Consider the following 19,341-nt stretch of genomic DNA (forward strand, 5'->3'; position numbering starts at 1 on the left):
CCCCTGCGAAACTGTGGGTCTTTTAGGCTGTCCTTAAGGGGCGTAGAAGGACGGATGCTGTACCATCCACATCAGCTGTGGAGCAATCGAGGCCGACATGGGAGATGGTGGAGGTTGACTCTCCGTGCGAGTGCATTAAGAGCTCCCACCCATAGAAGGCGATGAAACCCTCTTGTGCTTCTTCTCTTCTTTGTGGTTCTTTAACTTGAACTCCACCGTGAGCGAGGTGCTCACAAGATTGTTGAAATCGGTAAACTTCTGCTCGATAGTATGGAACCAGTGGTCGGCATCCAGAGGATCCTTAGCCTGCGTGAAGGTGGGCGACTGAGTACTAAGGAAGTCTGCGAAGTCATCTCGGCGCCCAGCTCCACCTCCTCCATGAGGGGCCGTGTTGCACACGAAATCCTCAAGAAGAGCCATCTACACTTGACGGTTTTGCTCTATCTGCATGAACACATCTGCCATACTCGATGGTGGAGGTGGCAGAGGGTTGTTCTCATTCAAACCCTCGGGAAGATCTCGACGGGTTCTCATCTTGTTTTAGCGATAAGACAAAGAGGGAGAAGTCAAATTCCAACATTGCCAAAATGCATTCGTTGGCTAACATTTGCTTATACCCGCAACACCGCATATATCGAAGGGTGGATGCACATGAGTAATGAGGAAAAATGAATGCATGCTCTATTCCTATCTACCATTTCTTTCTGGAGCGTGTCTCTCCGCAACAAACATCAAGATTACAGGCATTTGCATATATATCTCAATTGCTAATCATCATCCTTCGCACAAGAGAGAATAAGAAGCGCGAAGGGTGCTTGTGCATCATGCCGCACAAGCGACAACCCATATGCTGTAGCCAACGTATTCAATTCTCGTACCATTGCCATATGGAACACACTGAGCTTCTACCTCGTACCAGTTGAGCCCTCGATATTCACCGCCATTGTGAGGCGTTCCTTACCTTCAATGTCGATGCAATACAACCATAAATACGTCATAACACAGAAATAATAACTCAAGTGCCGCTCATAACAACGCTTTACATTTAGGGGCATAAACATAGCAAGTTCGTACATATTAACATGAAGAGGCACACAAGAAACTTTAGTGGGTTGCTTAGTGAAGTTAGCACATTTTACTAAACACTCTTAGGACATTGTTTAGGCTACTTAATTAAACCACACCCTAATACCACGCTATGGGGCAACCGTCCAAATAATATTCTAATTAATCACTAGGAATATCATTATTCATAATCACAATTGCGATGATTAACTAGAATATCATCCTGGTAGTCCCGGCATGTGTTTTGTGCTGAAGATCGGAACACATGCCTTTACAACATATAGCATCACAACACGACTTAAGAAAGAGTAAGTAATTAACATTATATTACAAGTTCTTAAGCACTACAAGTTATTACAATTTACAGCAAAAGAGAGCTAGGAGGAGACTAAAACCTGCTCAACTCTTAATTAACAAAAGAAACTACACAGCGGAGCTAAAGCTATAAACGATAAAAGTAGGATGGAGCCGTATGCCCTTAGGCTCCATCACAAAAGCATGCCAACTGAGTAGGATGCACTGCTCATGCCTGCCACCACTCTCGGCAGGCATGAAGTAGCCAAACACCGCTTCCTCCTCACCTGCAAAACCTGTAGAGCAGCTGAGTACGAAGGTACTCAAAAAACTTAATCCATATAGAGCACATATAAATAGCTCGACTCCAAGGATTATGCATTGAACTGTTAGCAAGAAAAATACCTCAAGATTAAGTACATTAATATGCTTAAGCAACGTAGAGATATGTATGAGCACCTAAACTTAACTAACAACAATACCATTATACCCTACAATGACCAATTGCACATAAATGTAACTGGAACCATCATGAACATGTATGTAACATGAACCATATTCCCCATGAACAACATATCCAACCACAAACCACAACTCGTGACTCTATGATGGTGAGTATGGACAGAAGACATGCTCATGACCGAGAGCGCGGCAGCTCGAACTGTTTTTACATCCTGTATGGGGATACTCCTTTACCCACACGACACGAGGACCATTCGGTTTGCATGACCACATAGGTCCATACAAGAGGGTACTCATGAAAACCTTTCCCAATAAGCCCCAATCATTTGATACATGCATCGCTCGGCGCAGAGGTATCTAGAACTACTCCCGGAGTAAACTATATACCTCTATAAGCCTGCCCGCTCACACTATCAATGTTTAGGCCCAAATGATCACAGCTGCAGAGGTATTCGGCTTACCTTACCATTAGATCAGCATGTGGTGAGTACGGTAAGTGATAAAGCCAAGGACGGCCAACGGTTGGTGCTTAACCAATGCAAGGCGGTCTACGGCATCCGGGCTCCCTCCTCGAACTACCCGGGAACCTCCTCCAGGGCAGATGATACCCCTAACACCGCCCATATATCGTCTCATTCTCACATCTCAACAACATAATCAATAATGTGAAACATTAAGTAAGCCCTAAGCTCGCGAACAACAGCACCACCGTCGCTCGATTTCTACTGAGGACCTATGCATTGCTAAGCATGTCGAACAACTCTTAGGCTAGACATCAACAATATTATTGAGGTGACAAGGATGAGGATAATCAACAATTCAAGGTATAGGATATGCAATACAACATAGGTTCTACCCATTTTTTGCCTGACATCGACTCGCTACTCATGCAAACATACATAAGCATAGTTTATCAAATTTTGACTTCATTCAATTCAACACAAGGGTTCAATATGCTTAGATGCTTGCCTTGCTGCTCTGTCGGCTGCCTGATGGTACCCGGACAGAATTCACAGAAGTGGGATGCCTCGGTGTCACCCTCTCTTGCCTGAACTGTCGGATTGATGCTCTCTAAAAGAAACAAAGGTGCAATGCATAAATAAATGAACAATACAAAAATGATGCAAAAAATGCATGCTCAAGTAATAGTGGAGCACCCAGACTCGAAAACATTCGCAAAAGACTGCTAAGGGACTAGGGCTTCAAAGCGTGAAACCCCGGATAAGCCAGCTTAAAGTGCACCAAGCCTTTAGTGGCTGGCGTTTAGATCGGCCTTGGGGTGGCAGTCAGAACAGCGGCTAGTAGAGAGTTTTGGGGACTGGCGGTCAAACTGACATTGATCTGGTGGTCAAATCGCCCACTAATGGTCAGATTGGCCCTGCTGGCAGTCTATCCCCTGTATAGAGCCCTCACTTCGGACCTTCCGGTCCCAACTAGCGGTCAGATCGGTCCTAGTGGCGGTCAAACCGCCAAGCCTTGCCGACAACACCCTTGTGGGGTTGCCGGCGAGAGCTCCGGCGAGACTCTCGACCACGGACGTACGTAAATGCTCTATGGAAGTAGTGGAGTGTTTCTAAAGTGACTTGGACTATATTCACTGAGCTAAACTCAAAATGCCCCATGGATTGGACCTAGGCTAGGTTGAGTTTTAGGCCTAAACGACACGGGGGGGGGGAGTCAAATCGAGCTAAGAAACAACGAAAAACGGTAGGGGAAGCCTCACCTTAGTGCATTGAAGCTTTCTAGCAGATGGGTTTGTTTCGGGAAGGCTTCGATTTGCAGATCGGCTCTCGGGGTGGTGGTGGAGCTTGAGGTGAATAGCGAGTCTCCAGCAAGGGAGAAGAGGGGGAGATGCTTGGGGAAGTTCTTGGGGAGCTCGTCAGAGTCCCCACCTCCGATCTTCGGCCCTCAAATGCGATGACAAAGGAATCCCTCTCCCTTCTAGTGTGAGAGAGTGAGAGAGAGAGCAAATGAGAGAGTGAGAGAGGCAATCGACCACCTTAAGTAGAGCCTCTGTGTGCTAGCGGTCAGACTGCGTAGGGCACCAGTAAGACCACGGGTGATCCCGGTCAGACAGCGAGAGGGGCTTTGTGCTGAATCTTTCTAAGTATTTCGGCTTTCCCTTCCATTTCTTCTCCAAAGGATCTAGGGCTTTTCTAAGGAGCTCTAAACCATCTATAAGGTGTTTGAAACACCTTCAAACTAAACTTGTCGGACAATTACGTAACAACACAGGTGATAACACATGCAATAATGGTTAAAAGATGCTTAATTATAGCTTATCATTTTTGGGACGTGACAATTGGTTTCATTTTTTTGAGCTCTATCTTTCAAGATCGGTTTCGTATTGTTATTCTTTTGTTTTGTGCTCTGTTCTTAGTGTATTTGTTTATGTGCTTTGCCAGTAATTGTGCGATTAGTCGGCAACACTCCGGATCAGTTTGAGGAACATCAAGACCAAGAGCTAGAATACACTGAGCAGCTTCAAGGAGAAGGAAAGTGTCCTTAATCATCTTGAACCTATATTTCTAAATGTTTTGTTTTATAAAATTGCAGGTAGTGTCTGTTAATCTGACGGGTAGTCACCTATGTTCGGGTTTGCCCTAGTTTTTTCCTTATCATCACTTGGAACTTATGTGGTTTATGGTTAGGTGTCTTTTGTTGATAGAAGTGCTTAGCCATACTTTCAGGATGTTGGGAAGTGTCTTATACTTGACTAATGAACTTATGTAATAATGAAAGTTAATTTGCTAATGGTATAGAAACATGGAACCTTAGGCCTTGAGCAAATAAGTGGTTGTGATGGTGATCATAGATATGTTGTTAGTTTAGTGTTTTCTCAAGTGATATAAATAAGGACCGGTTCGTGGAGCAACAATCCAAGAAGATCCGTACAAATACGAGACCGATATGGGTAGGCTTAGCTAATTAATTAGAGTACTCCAAGTATTGTGTGGTCCAGGCAGAGTTGGCCATGCTGAAGGCCCACCACCCGAACATCGACCTTGATGTACTCTAGGATGGCTCAAGGAGGAGTCACATGAGTCATTGGCACAGAAGGTGGAGGAGGTGATTGGGCCAGCCAAGGCCTTCGTGGACGCGATGGACTTCGGACTTGGGTCTACGCCATAGAATTTTTATCCTGCCATCTATAATAAAAACTTGGTAGCTTTGTTATACTTGTGTGGATTTGTTATTTTGAACGCTTTTCGGATTCAATGGGAGTACTATGTGTTGGATGCGTTCGACAATGTATCGTGATTTTCTTGTTGACTTCTTCTTTTGACTAGTTCAGGATGCATAAATCACTAGTCGGGGTGCTTATTATGACTGGCCTTAAGTTCGCTTGAGTGGAGGATGTTGTAGCCCCCAGTCACTAGTGGAACGCGATAAGGAGCCTTTTCGCAACCTTGAGTTTGCAACATAATAACAATTCCCTTCTCATTAGAATCAGCTTTCAGAATGTACACAATATGTCATTTTTGGTTTCCAGTACCAAGTACTTGTTAAGCCCCCGACTATCTGCCCAGAGAAGTTGTTTCTGGGTAGGCAGTCTAAATAGAAAATGCAATAAAGAGGAAATAGCTCATATTGCCCTTGGGTTGAGAAAAGCTTTTCGCCACCCCCAACTGTTCGTTTGTGATAAAGGACCCAAGAAGTGGCTTATCCCATTGTCAGGAATAGGGATGCCTAGAAAGACAAGTAAGGCAGGAAAAGAATTCTAGTGACTTTCTAGGTAATATGATCTTTACTATTATGAAGGTACTCTTAGTACTTACACTTGGGACTTACAAAGTTCATTGATGACCCACGAGCTATTGTAGACCTACCATCTTAAACCTAAATGATACTTACTAGATTAAACCGATAAGCAGGGACCTAGATTGGGTACCTGCAGGTAGTTTTCTATCATCTAGGGATTCTCTTCTCAAAGATAAAGATATGCCCAAGAATTACGGAAAACCCTAGGATGTCCGGATATGGTAGTTATCCAGTAGTCATCATCGGATCTAGATTCCTCCTCTAGTGGAGATTACCCCCGAGAAGTCTTCACCATCGAAGATGGGGATGCCAATCTAACCAATCACAAGGACAACGACCTCGCAAATACATAGGACCCCATCGCTCCAGCTGCAGGAGACAATAGCCAGCCTCCACTGATGACAACTCCTCAAATCCCAAATACTAATGGAGTCCGGGATCTAGCGTTGCCTGATCATCAATTGGGAACTCAGTGCTTCAAATCTACAATGGTGCAAAGGCTCCTTCTACAGGAGGCCCTCCTACGACCCATGCCACAGATCTGAATACCCCTAACGGATATCCAAGTGGCCAGCGGGGATGAAAGGGTAATGTCAAAGTACCTCCCAACAGCCCTTGAAAGGTCAGCCAGAACATGGCTGACTAATCTACTGCTAGGGACTATCTACTCCTGGGAGCAGCTCTGTGACTTGTTTCAAGCCAATTTCGAGGGTACTTACGTTCACCCCAGCACGAAAAATAACCTCTTTCGTTGCGTATAGAAGGAAAAGGAAACTTCGCCCAAGTTTGTCCACCTCTTCAGCAACACCCAAAACACCATCTCAGAGATAAATAACTATGATGTCATCCAAGCATTTACTTGAGGATTCAAGAGACGATGATACATCGAAGACGTCACAAAGAAGGAACCTGAGACGGTCAAGAAACTCATGAGGATCATCGACAAGGTGGCTAATTCTAAAGAAGCACTCCTATTCGACAAGGAAAGGGATCAGGGCATCAAGCGCCCTTAGCCCAGACTAGACGACAATGTGGCAAAGAGCAAGGGCAAGAAGAACCCTAAGGGAGGTAAGGGCAAAAAAACCAAGACAGATAAAATTTTTATAGATATTCCAGATACACATCCCGATAAGTGCTCCAGCTCATCCCAGGGCAAGGGCTACCAGCCAGTCACCAACGAGCACAACCGCAAGCCCTAGTGAGACTTCCGCCAGACTGATGGCCACTGCCTCCACCAATGTCGTATCTAGCTAAAGATGGCCAATGCCAAATCAATAAGTCCAAAGGGAAAAAGACCCAAGTCATGGCCCAAAGCATGGACTCTAGCTACAGCAGCAGTGAGGATGACTCGAACACGATGTCCTACCAGCCGGAGGAGAGAACCATCGACCACATGTTTGGCGGCTCTGCTTCTACGAGGCAAAACAGCAGTACAAGACAGTGGTCCTAGAATTCTTAGCTGCGGTCCCCAAGGACTATCAGGCCATTAAGTAGTCGAATACCAAGATCTCCTTTGGCCAAGATGATTGCCTAGAAAAAAACTTCATACGGCCAGGCTGCTTCCCGATAGTAGTCAAGCCTATGATAAAAAACTTCAAGGTCTCCAAAGTGCTTATCGATGGAGGACTCTATGTTAGGTGCACTCGATGCGAACCAGATCTCCCAATCTGCCATCAAGCCGGTTACACAAGCCTTTCATGGCATAGTACCGGGGTCTTCAGCGATGCTTATTGGCCATATATAGCTCCCTGTCACTTTCAGGAAGCACGATGACTTCCGAACGGAGAAGATTTTGTTCGATGTGGTCGACTTTGAGATGGCGTACAACGTCAACTTAGGACGACCAACTTAAGCCAAGTTCAAGTTGAATGCGCACTACGCCTACAAATACGTGAAGATCCTAAGACACGGGGTAGTCATTATCATTCGGGGTTTCCCTAAGACAGGTCTTTGCTACGACAAGCGCAGTCTCGACATAGCGTCTCAACACCAACCTGACAAGGATGCCAAGAGTTCTAGGATCAAGGTGAATGAGGAGCCTTCATCGTGATTGTGACCAGAGCACTGGAGAAGCACACAAGACAACCCGAGGATCTGGTTCCATGACAAAGCTCAGAACCAATGAACAACAGTGTGCTACCCTTGAAGTAGAAGCGTCCCTACGTATCGGTTAAATCTAGTCTGTGTCGTTTAGGTTTAAGATGATAGGTCCACAATAATTCATAGAACATCAGTTAGCTATGTAAGTCCCATATGTAAGTACTATATATTCATAATGAGAAAGTTTAGATTGCTCGGAAAGTCGCTTGAATCCTTTTTTCAACCTTATTTGTCTTCTCTTGCATCCTAATGCTAAAAAACAGGGTAAGTCACCTCTTGGATACCTCTACTCATGCACCCACCCGAGGTTAAAAAACATTTCTACGATTGAAGGGCAATATGAGTTCCTTTTTCCTTATTATGTTATTTAGCGTTTAACTTCTTGACTGTCTACCCGAAAATGTCATTCTGGATGGAGGTCGGGGGCTTAACGAGTACTTAGTACTGGAAACTGTAAACAAAACATTGTGTACATTCTGAAAGAAAATTCTAATGAGAAGAGATGGATTGCTAAGTTGCGACTTTGGGGTTACAAAAAGGTTCCTTATCGCATTCCATGAGTGTCCGGGGGCTATAATGCCTTTTACTCAAAGTGGACCTATGGTTGACCATAATAAGAGCCTCGACTAGTGATCGATGCAGCCTGAACTAATCGAAGGAAAAATTGGGTGAGGCTACCATGAGATGTTGTCGAATGTATCTCATACAAGGCATTCGCAATGTTCCCGATTCAAGTACAAAATATTCAAGATAAAAGACCTAAGTTCTGACAAACTACCGAGTTTTTATTACAAGGCTGTAGAAAACAAGAATCTTAAGGTGATGACGAAAATGTTATCGCATCCATGTATCCCTAGGCCGGACTGAGCATCTCCTCTACCTTCTGGATTGTCTCCTCTTTCGTCTCCCCAGGGAAGTCCGCCTGAAGGATGTCGCTGTTGATGTTCTAGTAGTGAGCCTTTAGGAGGGCCAACACCTGGGCTACCGCATCCTCCGCGCCTCGCCATGCCTAGCTTGAGATGTTGTCGGACACCTTCAGCTGGAGGCCTCCGAAGGCCTCGACAAGTTTGGTCGCCTGAGCGGCTAGTCCAGCGACATCGGTGTATTCCAGGGGCTCCACCTAAATACCGACTATAGTGAGGGTGCCCTTATACATTCAGTGCCAGGGTAGGCTAATGTCGGACAGAAGACATCTCACATCTAGGCCCCATCCTGGGATAGGACGTCATGGGTCTCAGACATCTCTGTGTGAATAAGGCGTTGAGTTCAGAATGAGAAGGTAAAGGCATGGCGTGTCCAAGTAGTCAGGGGTTGACCTTTGGATTTTCTCTCCAGCTTGTAGTGCACCCCCTCCTTCTTGGTGACCTCCTTGGAGAGTTGGGAGTTCATCTCATCGTGTCATTTGTCCTTCTCGATGAGCTCCCCCTCGAGTTTAATCACCCGAGTCATCGCCTGCCAAGCCTCATCGCGAAGCGTGTACAACCACGACATATACACCTTCAAAGCGCCAGTTCAGTACCTATGATTTCATCGATTAAGTGGTTGTTTTGCAGGGAAGCACTTACCATGAATAAGGTTCCAAAAGTGGCCTCTAGGTCACAATAACCTAGGCGTTGGGCCCCCTAATGACCTCCCTCCAAGGCATATTGCTGGGCAGCCCATGGATTAGGTTCGCATCCACTCGAGGCAACGTAACCTCCACTTCCTAGCTTTTGTTGGTAGGTGCCAGGGGCTCGGTGGACTCATTCCCATGCCCCTTGGGTGCTGGCGGTGGTGCTTCAAGCGTCCTACAAGAAGGAATATGAAAATTGTGTTCTCATGAACATGAAGAAGGCATCAACGATGACAAACATATATGGGCCACTTTATGCCCCAGAAGGACTTCAATGGGAGTAGAATGGAGGATGGCCTCTTGGATGGTTTCTGAGGGGCATCCCCCTCAGTCCCTGCTCATGGAGCAAGCGGAGTCATACCATCCGCTGCACCCGTGCCAGCGACAACCTTTTCATGATCCTGGTTCGGCACTTATCCGCGTGACAAGTCAAACATTGCAGCTACACAGGTTCGGTGAGAAATTTGAACTTACTAGAGTTGGAGCCAAAACTTCGAGCACCGGAGTTAGGGCCGGAGTTGGGGCTGGAGCCTCTGGAGTGGGAGTTGGCATCTAGGCTTCGAGGGCTGCGATTAGGGCCAGAGCTACGGGATCAGACATCGAAGCTGGCCATGACACAGGGTCGCCGATGGGCAAGCTGTCGCCGACTAAGAAGTCATCCTTATCTAGTGCATCACCGCTGATGGAGGACGAGGTAGCTGACATAACCTCTCCACCCCCACCTTTGTCCGGGCCCGTGGCTCATGTGATCTTGACATCGTCTGACTCCTTGTCTCAGACACCCGTGTTCTCGGCTTCTGGGTCAGGCCACCCACGTCCAGATCACTTCAGGATTCATGTCGACCGTCACTCCGAGTCAGGACTAGTCAAAACAAAAAGAAAAAGAAAAAAAGGGGAAGGGCTAACGATGCTTATCGACAAGACCTGGGCCCACACATCAGCCTCCATCTCCACGATGGGGATGGGATGTCCTAGCGATTAGGCTCAGGGGCAGTGTAAAAAGGAACTTGGTCCTCTGCTGCACTACGTCTGAGAAGTGATATGCGGACAAGAAACAACTCGTGAGGGGAATGCCCACAATGGCCAGGCATGGTGTACACTTAGTGAGCGGCCGGTGGGGAGCGGGGAGGTTCGATTACACTAAGTGGGCGGTGGCGGGCGCATCATCCTAAGGATGGCGCATCAGCCGGGAAGCAGGGCGGCATGCTTATGCAGAGCAAGGTGTCAGAGTCGACAGGGTTATGCGAGGGAGCGACAGTGAACCGGGGGCAACATTGTCGTGCGTGATTGGGGAGAGGAAAGATGGAAAGATATGGGACAGAGCGAGAGGGTCAATAGAGAGAAGGAAGGGAGCGGGATTTGAGGGGAGCGGGATTGGGAGGGGTGGCAGGAAGAGGACGGGACGGGGAGACTAACTTTGTATTTGAGGTATTGGATTGAGTGTGATGAACAGTGGAAATTAGTCGGATCTGCTAAAATCTTGTGTATATTATAGGAGTGGAGATACTAACTAGAATTCTAGGTCTCCCCTTCCCGGATCTACAGCGTTGATCGCTGAGCTCGAATGGATCACAGTTGGCAAAAGCAAAAGTTTCCAAGAAGAGCCAGCGATTAGATTACAGAGGGACGAGCCGAGACCCATGTTTTCCTCTCCGAGCTTTATCATATTCACAGTGCTGTCTGCTCGTTTTTTTTTCACTAGCATGCCCTGCGGTGCGACCATGGAATTCGTGCAGATTCCTACAGAGGTCAAACCCTCTCTTTTTCCCGTATGGACCGAGACGTGCGGTGGCTCTTTCCCGTAAAAACAAAAAACACTACGTAGCTTACAGACATCGATGCACAAGGGAAAAGCGTAGGGTAGCTAGGTGCGCGCTCGTGGTACAAGAAACTAGTGTCAGTTTAGTAGTTATCTGACGCACTGTCTCCCCCGGCCCTGCTTGCATACGTTATTAGCCTACAAATCAAACCTAATCGAGATTTAATTACTACTAATTGAGCACCTAATAGTTAGTTAATCCGAAAGCGAGCGCGTTTGTAGTTTATTCAGAGTGCACTGCACCAGGGCCTAAAGGTGCGATTAGTTGTCCGTACAGGTCTAGCCCGTATAAACTATATATACAGGTTGAGGAATCAGATTGAGCAGAATCATATTTATTGAAAAAAAATAGTGTTTTGGTTAGTAATATCTGTCTGGACAGGTTGAGCTTAGATTTTGTTTGCTCGATCGAATATGAAGTCATATGAGTGTATGTAAGAGTTAAGATTGTGATTGGTTTCTCACATTAAATGATTTTATGATACTGATAAGTAGATTCGTCTCTATGAGCGAATGTAGAAGTCTACATCCGTCAGACAAGGTTATAGAGGAAAGCTAGAGCTTTCTCTCTTGAGCCAGACTAGGGTATACATTTGCATCTGTTGAGTCAACCTAAAACAGTATATACAGACAACCAAATATACTTTCTCTAATATTACACGTGTCTACTAAACCAGATTACATATATACATATATATATATATATATATATATATATATATATAAAACTTAATCACACCATAAAGTGACGACTCCTTCCTCCCTACCCCTGCTCGGTTGCAGTGAGAGAGCACAGGCAGAGGCACAGCCAAACGCTCCCTATATTGGTCAACAGCTTCGCAATAGTGTATTTGTTAGTACTCCTACTCCTACCATGTCCATATGCATGCGTGGTTTCCTTTGTTTCGATGGAAATTTCGTATTCGTATCGGTTTTTGTTACTATCTTATAATATTGGTTGTCAACATACAATCCGAATGTGTCGCATGAGAAAACATGCATGCATATTTGAGGCTTGTGCTTCTTCTTCCTTTTCCAAAACGAATTAAAACAGGAATAATCTCATATATACATGTGTGCCTTCCGAGCGATGGTGACGGCAAGTTTGTGCACATCTGGTAATGGTGGAGCACCAAATCTTGTAGTGGAACTAAAACCGGAGTGTCTTGATGCCTGTCGACGTGCGCAAGCCAGTGTCAACGATGATGCCATTCTATTTCTGCCCCGTCGCTGGTGGCGGTGTTACCTCCTGATCTCATCCACGAAATTTCCATATAAGTAATCCTCCCAAGTTTCTGCAGAATTGTTGTGCATAAAGGACTATAACGCTTCATTTTTAGACGTGTTATTAAGTATCTTGGATGATAGATACTTGTACACGGAATAAGAGTACTAACAAGAGACAATTTCTTGTGTATATCACTGAAAATTATACTGATCCCTTATATACTATTGAAAAAATCGACTTCACTTCCACACCACTGGTTGAAATTTCCCGTTGCTTTTGTACTATTTTAGCCTGATGACCATTAACTAAGACGAAAAAGACCATTATGCCTTGCTTGTTCTTCATTCAACCGAATTCCTTTCTTCTTCCTCCCAAATCACAGAGAGATAAGGAGGAGCATGGGTCGCGTTTGGCTTTCCCCTCGTTGCTACTCCGTGCTCTCGTCTTCTTTCCTATTCCTCCCCTCGTGGCCTCATCCACCCTTCCAGTCAAATTGAGACAGGAGCTCATTCGTCGGCATCCGGTTTGGGGACGGGGATTGATTTGGGATTGAATTAGGGCTAGCTAGGTCCGGTTGTGATCGGGTTAGGACGGTGTGGGTCGTAGGAGCTCATCCGTCGGTCGGTTTGGGGACGGGGATCGATTTGGGATTGAATTAGAGCTGGCTAGGTCCGGTTGTGATCGGGTGAGGACGGTGTGGGTCGCAGGAGCTCATCCGCCGGTATCCGGTTTGGGGACGGGGATCGATTTGGGATTAAACTAGAGCTGGCTAGGTCCGGTTGTGATCGGGTTAGAGTGGTATGGGTCGTTGATCAATAGAGGAGGCAAAATGACCATTACAGTAAAAAAAAAACTGACAAGATTCATAGCTATGACGGCAACACAATCTACAGAAGTAACATAAGTAGTATGGAATGGAAGGAAAATTTGAACAAGTGGCACATAAGGGAAGTGATCTTTTAATGGCACGTAAGGGATCAGTACAATTTCCATTGGCATAAAGGAATTCTCTCTACTAACAAAGGGACGTCATAAACTGTGTTTTTGGTTGACCAGAGTCTTTTCATTTCATTTCAGACACCTGTACTATTGTGTACCTGAAAGTCTGGAACCGAGCATGCGTGCGTGGATTGTCATAGATTGTGTTCTTTGTTGACTAGTTTTTTCAGTACGTAGTAGTGTAGTACATGCAGCGGAGCATGCGTACAATTGATTTCTCCTAATAATTCTCCTTGCGCGGAGCCGGTGGCGTTTTGTACGAACGGTAATGTCAGTGTGGCATTGGTGGCATCATCGTCGCGGACCTGGACTACCGTAAAAAGGTCATCACTTATAATTTTTAACCAAAAGTGATTAAACGGTAACGATAATTTATAATTATCACTACATGTTTAGTAACGAACCGATAATGATATAATGTTGATTCTTGAACTTATTCTATCGATTTATATACTTATCACTATCGATTTCAGCTATAAATCAACAGTGATATTCTATTCAGGATAAAAATTAAATAGGCAAGTAATAATTTAACTAAGTTTTATATTACTAATCTCTAAATTTAGATCTTTATATCACACTAATATATAATTAAGTCACTAAATACCTCATCGTACACCAAAAGAGAAAGACATGCATGGACCCATGCAAAAAAAAAAAACCCTAAACACGTGCATCACGTCTACCGATCGGCCACGACAACGAAGAAGTTGTCGTCCTCGTCGTAGTCGCTGGCCTCCTCCTCCTCCCTGGCCTCTTCCTCTTCCTCCTCATTCGAGCTCAGTTGAGGTCTCTTTTCCTTGGGTTCATCGAGGAAGTACTCCCACACACCATCATCCTTAGAAGGGATCCCGCTGATTCACCAGAGTTCGAGGCTTGCACCTCATTCGAGCTCTCCGATGGAGCCTCCGCCTTATCGTCGGACAACGGCGCAGGTGTGGGTGGCGTGGCTAGAGAAGGTTGCAGTAGCGGCGGCGATGGAGGGGTGAGGGTGAGAGCGAGAGTAATCGAGTGTGAAATATTTAAAAACACTCGGGAGAAACCGATCAGGCGGGCGTACGAATACGTACTATTTTTTTTAGATATCATTGCTGGTTCGTAAGGTTAACTGACAGTGATAGATATTATTATTGTCGGTTATTAAAGGTGTATCTTTGATGACTAATATCACTGTCGGTTCTAACGAAGAACTGACAGTGATGATTTGAGTATCACTGTTGGTTCGTGTTATCAACCTGTAGTGATACATAACTGTCGGTTTGTAGTAAGAACTGACAATGATAATTAATATCACTCCCAGTTATTATAACTCAGTTTTTTATATGCATCTTAAGCTTATAAATCGATAACATATTATTAATACTGGTTACTACTAAATCAGTAGTAAAAGAAAGTAAAAATGATCATTTTTATATTAATGCTGTATAAATAGGAGAGGCAGGAGGTGGTGGCTTTACCTAGCTCATCACACCAGTCCACCACCCATCCCCACTCTTTCTCCTCCACCGCCGAGCCTGAGAGTGGAGTGGCACTTGGAGCTCCCTTTCCTCCCATGTCAACGCAGACAAAAAGAGCAGCCTCCTCCTCCTCCTACTCCTCATCATCATCACCAAGTTTCCTCCTGCCCATCGCCTTGGCCGTCCCTCGGATATAAACCAGCCGCACACAGGTTTCTCCGAATCACAGAGAAGCGCAGCGGCCACCCTCTTCTTCCCACCCAAGAGCCTTCCCTGAGGTATAGCACTCGCACCTAGCCAGCCAGCTACTGGCTCTTGTTTGTTTCCGTCTGTTTGTTGCTGCTGCTGCCTGTGTCTCGGTTCAAGAACCAATTAGATTCTGTATGGAGACGCCGCCGGCCAACGGCAGGAAGCGCAAGTGTCCGCCCTCGGGCCTGGAGGACCTCCACGACGACATGCTGGAGCGCGTCCTCGCGCGCCTCCCGCCGGCCAGCTTCTTCCGCCTCCGCGCGGTCTCCCGCCGGTGGCGCGCGGCGGCCGCGTCCCCGACCTTCCTCGACGCCTGCGCTGGCGTCCCCTCCCGCGACCCGTGGTTCCTCATGCTCTCCGAGTCCGACCGGCCCCGCCTGGCCGTCGCCTTCGACGCCGCCGAACGCAGCTGGAACCACTGCCGCGCCGCGCCGGGGTCCATGCCCGTGGCTGCGTCGGGCGGCCTCGTCCTCTACCGTGCGCCGGACACGGGCGCGCTCACCGTCGCCAACCCGCTCACCGGCGCGTCCCGCGCGCTCCCCGCGCCGCCGCAGGGCGGACAACAGCTGCAGGCTATTGCCATGTACTGCTCACCCTACCGCGTGGTTCTCTTCATGGGTGAGCTCCCCGACCTGTCCATGGCGGTGTTCGACTCGTCCAAGAACTCGTGGGAGGGCCCCGTGCCGCTTGCCCGCAAGTCCGAGGACTCGTCCCCAGACGCGCCGGTGCAGGGCGGCGACGGCGTCGACGACACGGTCTACTTCCTGAGCAAGTCCGGCAACGTGGTGGCCACCAACATGCAGCGCAGCGCGTCGAAGCAGTACTCCTCGGTGGTCGTGCCGTCCTCCGAGCGCGGCGACGCCGTGGCTTACTTCCTCAGCCACTCGGGCACCGTCGTCGCCTGCGACACGGCGCGCCGCACGTTCACGGAGCTGCCCCGAATCTTGCCCGTGTACTTCGAGTACTCCATCGACGTCGTGGCGTGCGACGGCGCCGCCTACGCCGTCGTGCTCTCGGAGTACCTCGACACGGCGAGCCTGCGGGTGTGGGAGTTCGCCGAAGGCGCGTGGCGGCAGGTGGCCGCCATGCCGCCCGCCATGTCGCACGGGTTCTACGGCAAGAAGGCCGACATCAACTGCGTCGGGCACGGCGACCGCGTCATGGTCTGCGTGAGCTCTGACGACGCCAACGGCTGCTTCATGTGCGACGTGAGCAGCAACCAGTGGGAGGAGCTGCCCAAGTACATCAATGGAGACGGAGAGGCCAACGAGTTTTTGGCCGCCTTCTCCTTCGAGCCGAGAGTGGAGATCACCGTCTAAGTGTTTATCAGTGTGTGACTACTGTGTTAATTAAGGAGCGTAGTTTTGGTTTGGCTCCTTGCTTGTGTGATTGATTTCTTCATGTGGATCGTCTGTATGGTCTGTTCCAGAGATTTCAGGTTGTTTTTGCGAGATTAAATTTCAGATTGTTTCGTGGTAGTATTTACCAAGTCCTAAAGCTCTTTGTACTGACAATTCTTTGAGTTCTTTGGAAGTTCATGACTTTTGTGTCCAGTGCAAGCTGAAGTTCTATGCCATGGAGAAAGCAAATGCAGTGTTGGGAACCTTCTCTTCAGAACAAGAAGTAAAAGGGACTGTCACTGAACAGAGCATGAAGAAGAAAAGGAAGAGCGTCAATCTTATTTGCAAACATTTGTTTTATCTTTATTCTTGACTAATGACGTTTATCTTGCACTATGTCTTTTGCATCGAGGATTTAAAGAGTGATTGGTGGAGCAGAGCATCTGATTCTATGCAAGCACTTCACTGTGTGGTTTTTAGACAATTCGGATGAGAAAACTTAGAATAGGAAAGACACATACTTCACTGTGCGATGTTTGTAGGAATGTAGGTACATTTGTATAAGGATTATAAAGCCTAGGAAAATAGCTTGAATAATATTAGATGGATCGTTCAATAAAAAAAAATTAGATGGAACGGAAGGAAGTACGTGAATTTGCAGAGAGAATGACACAAAGATGGCTTTATTAATCCGCTCTTCAAACCATTCCATAGGATGTTTAGGAGCTCATCAATTGATTTGTCACAAGTGTCTTCGTAAGAAAAATGTTCCATGTTATTCTCTGTTCCAAACAGAGCCTTCATTGTTGCTGTTTACCGTCAAATATTTCGTTCCCAAGTACTCTCCATCTCAAAATAAATAACGGTTTAGTTTCTTCTACATGTGAGTCTCCTAATTATTTCCTAAGTACTCCCTCCATCTCAAAATAAATAACATTTTAGTTTATTCTACAATGTTCAAAATATATGATGTTTTACAATTTCAAGCTAACTTTAGCCTAAGTTTTTCAGTCTTATCCATTCATTACGTAACTTTCTCTAATACAAGTCTTATTTTTCATGCAATTAATGATATTAAAAGAGAGTAAAATGATCATTTTATCATTCCCCTTAATACTTGTGTTCAACTCTAAAACGTATCTATTTTGAAACAGAGGGAGTATAATCTATTGCTGCAGCCATTGTATTTGTATAAGGATTGATGCGCGTTGTGTGCAATAGATGTTGATCTGGAGGATACAAAAAGTGACTTGTGCTTACCATTTTTTTTAAGAAAACCCCAACAAATAGAAAGTTTGTTTTTGTCATAACTATATATTTTTTGTGACGAACTATATGTTATTATTAAGACGTGGTTTTCATTTGACAATTGACAAGTTGCTTCTCTGGTTCCAAAGATCTCATGCGTGCCAAAAATTGGACCCAAGAAGAGCAAGATCGGAATTGGAATAAAGAGAGAAACAAACACTACTGTGGTAAGTAGAACTTTTGTCCCTCTTTCTGTGAATGCATGCCCATGCGACAGCAAAAGCCGTCGTCACCTTGGCTTCGCTTTGTTTTGCTTTGCTTTGGAAGGAGGCAGTGTGGTTTCCACTACTGAAGAAAAGAGTACTATCAAAGAGAGGGTTTTTGCAGGCAGAGGGAGCCAGGAGCTAGCGGCGGCTAAGGTCACGCAGCAGAATCAACAGGTCCTCAAAGTGTGCTTACCGCTTTAGGAGCTGCAGCTAGCTAAGCCTTGCAGAGATTAACCTCCTTTTCTAGCCCCCTTTGGCCTTAAGCATGCAGACGCAAGATTCCTGCAGAGTGGCCGATGGAGTAAGAAAGAGCCCTTGTACTGTATTTACCTGGAAAGTTGGTCTTCAACTTACAGTTTTTGCAACTGGATTTCACAAATAAGAGGAACGAGTTTTGATGCTGGTAGCAAGATCATGGGGCCTGTGGCAGCAAAAAGATTAAAGACGGCGGGTAGGGGCATGATGTAGCGGTTGACAATGTTATAACTGAATCCTTCACAATCATTACGTTGTCTCTCCTGTGCCGATCGATCTTCACTAAACGGGAAAGCCTGAACTTTTCTGTGTTTTTGCTATCCAAACGGCACCTATTTGATTCTGAAGAACACCGATGAATTGCTGGTGAAGTTATATTGTATGGACAGTGGAACCTGCCTGACGTAAAACAGAACAGGAAGCAGCTGTTGTTGCAGCACGAACTACCGTTTGTCGATATTCCAAGCGGCAACATCTGCATGAGCTTGGTAGCCTCCGTGACGAAACGAAATGATGGGTGGTCGGTCGTGACGGAAGGAGGCAGAGCTGGGCCGGGCAGCAGGCTGGCTAACACAGCTCATTTCGACTCGCTACCGTCTCCTTTAGCTTTTGTTGTAAAACGGGGGCCCAACAAGGCCTGTCGGTGCAGCGGCCACCGGCCAGGACATGAATGAATGCTAGTACTGTGCTGTTGCGTCCTTACCAGTTCAGATGTGCAGAGGACAGGGTAGATGGAATGGAACCTCCACCTCCACAGTAGAATGTCTTATACCTACTATAGCTTTGATCCTTGTGGCCAAAGATTGGTATAGACTTTAACTGTTTAATACTTGACAGCGGTTTATTTGTTCAAATCTGCTTTTGGCGTTGCATCGCAGTTTTACTTTTACAGCACTAGCTATGGAATGGAGGTGTCGATGGATGCATGGCCGGCGGGCACGCAGTAGGACCAGAATCATCGACGGGGAAGGAGAAAGCAGAAGATGCCTCTGCCACTGTCGCTGCGGGGCGTCCTGTAGCGTCGTCAACGGAACACTCGGCTCGGCCACTTGCAGTCAGAAGAGTCCTATTTGTACACTATAGAGTGAGGTTACATGGCAAGTAGTACGTGTTTAACATAAAACTGGAATTGGAAAAAGAGCTTGGATGCCGGTAGCAAGATCAATGGCATGCCTGTTGGAGCAA

General features: G+C 46.4%; 1 protein-coding gene across 1 annotated transcript; it reads left to right on the top strand.

Annotated features, from left to right (window-relative positions):
• The first annotated feature begins 14,799 nt into the window (after positions 1–14,799).
• On the top strand, positions 14,800–16,678 carry LOC133915976 (F-box only protein 13-like). Its single transcript, XM_062359419.1, has one exon. The coding sequence runs from the start codon at positions 15,182–15,184 to the stop codon at positions 16,364–16,366; it is 1,185 nt and encodes a 394-aa protein (XP_062215403.1). The 5' UTR covers positions 14,800–15,181; the 3' UTR covers positions 16,367–16,678.
• Positions 16,679–19,341: the final 2,663 nt, after the last annotated feature.

Source organism: Phragmites australis, chromosome 4, assembly GCF_958298935.1.
Source record: "Phragmites australis chromosome 4, lpPhrAust1.1, whole genome shotgun sequence".
Lineage (NCBI taxonomy): Eukaryota > Viridiplantae > Streptophyta > Magnoliopsida > Poales > Poaceae > Phragmites > Phragmites australis.

Bases quoted from the DNA above. Each gene is read 5' to 3' on its own strand.
- LOC133915976 (XM_062359419.1), top strand. From the start codon at position 15,182: ATGGAGACGCCGCCGGCCAACGGCAGGAAGCGCAAGTGTCCGCCCTCG.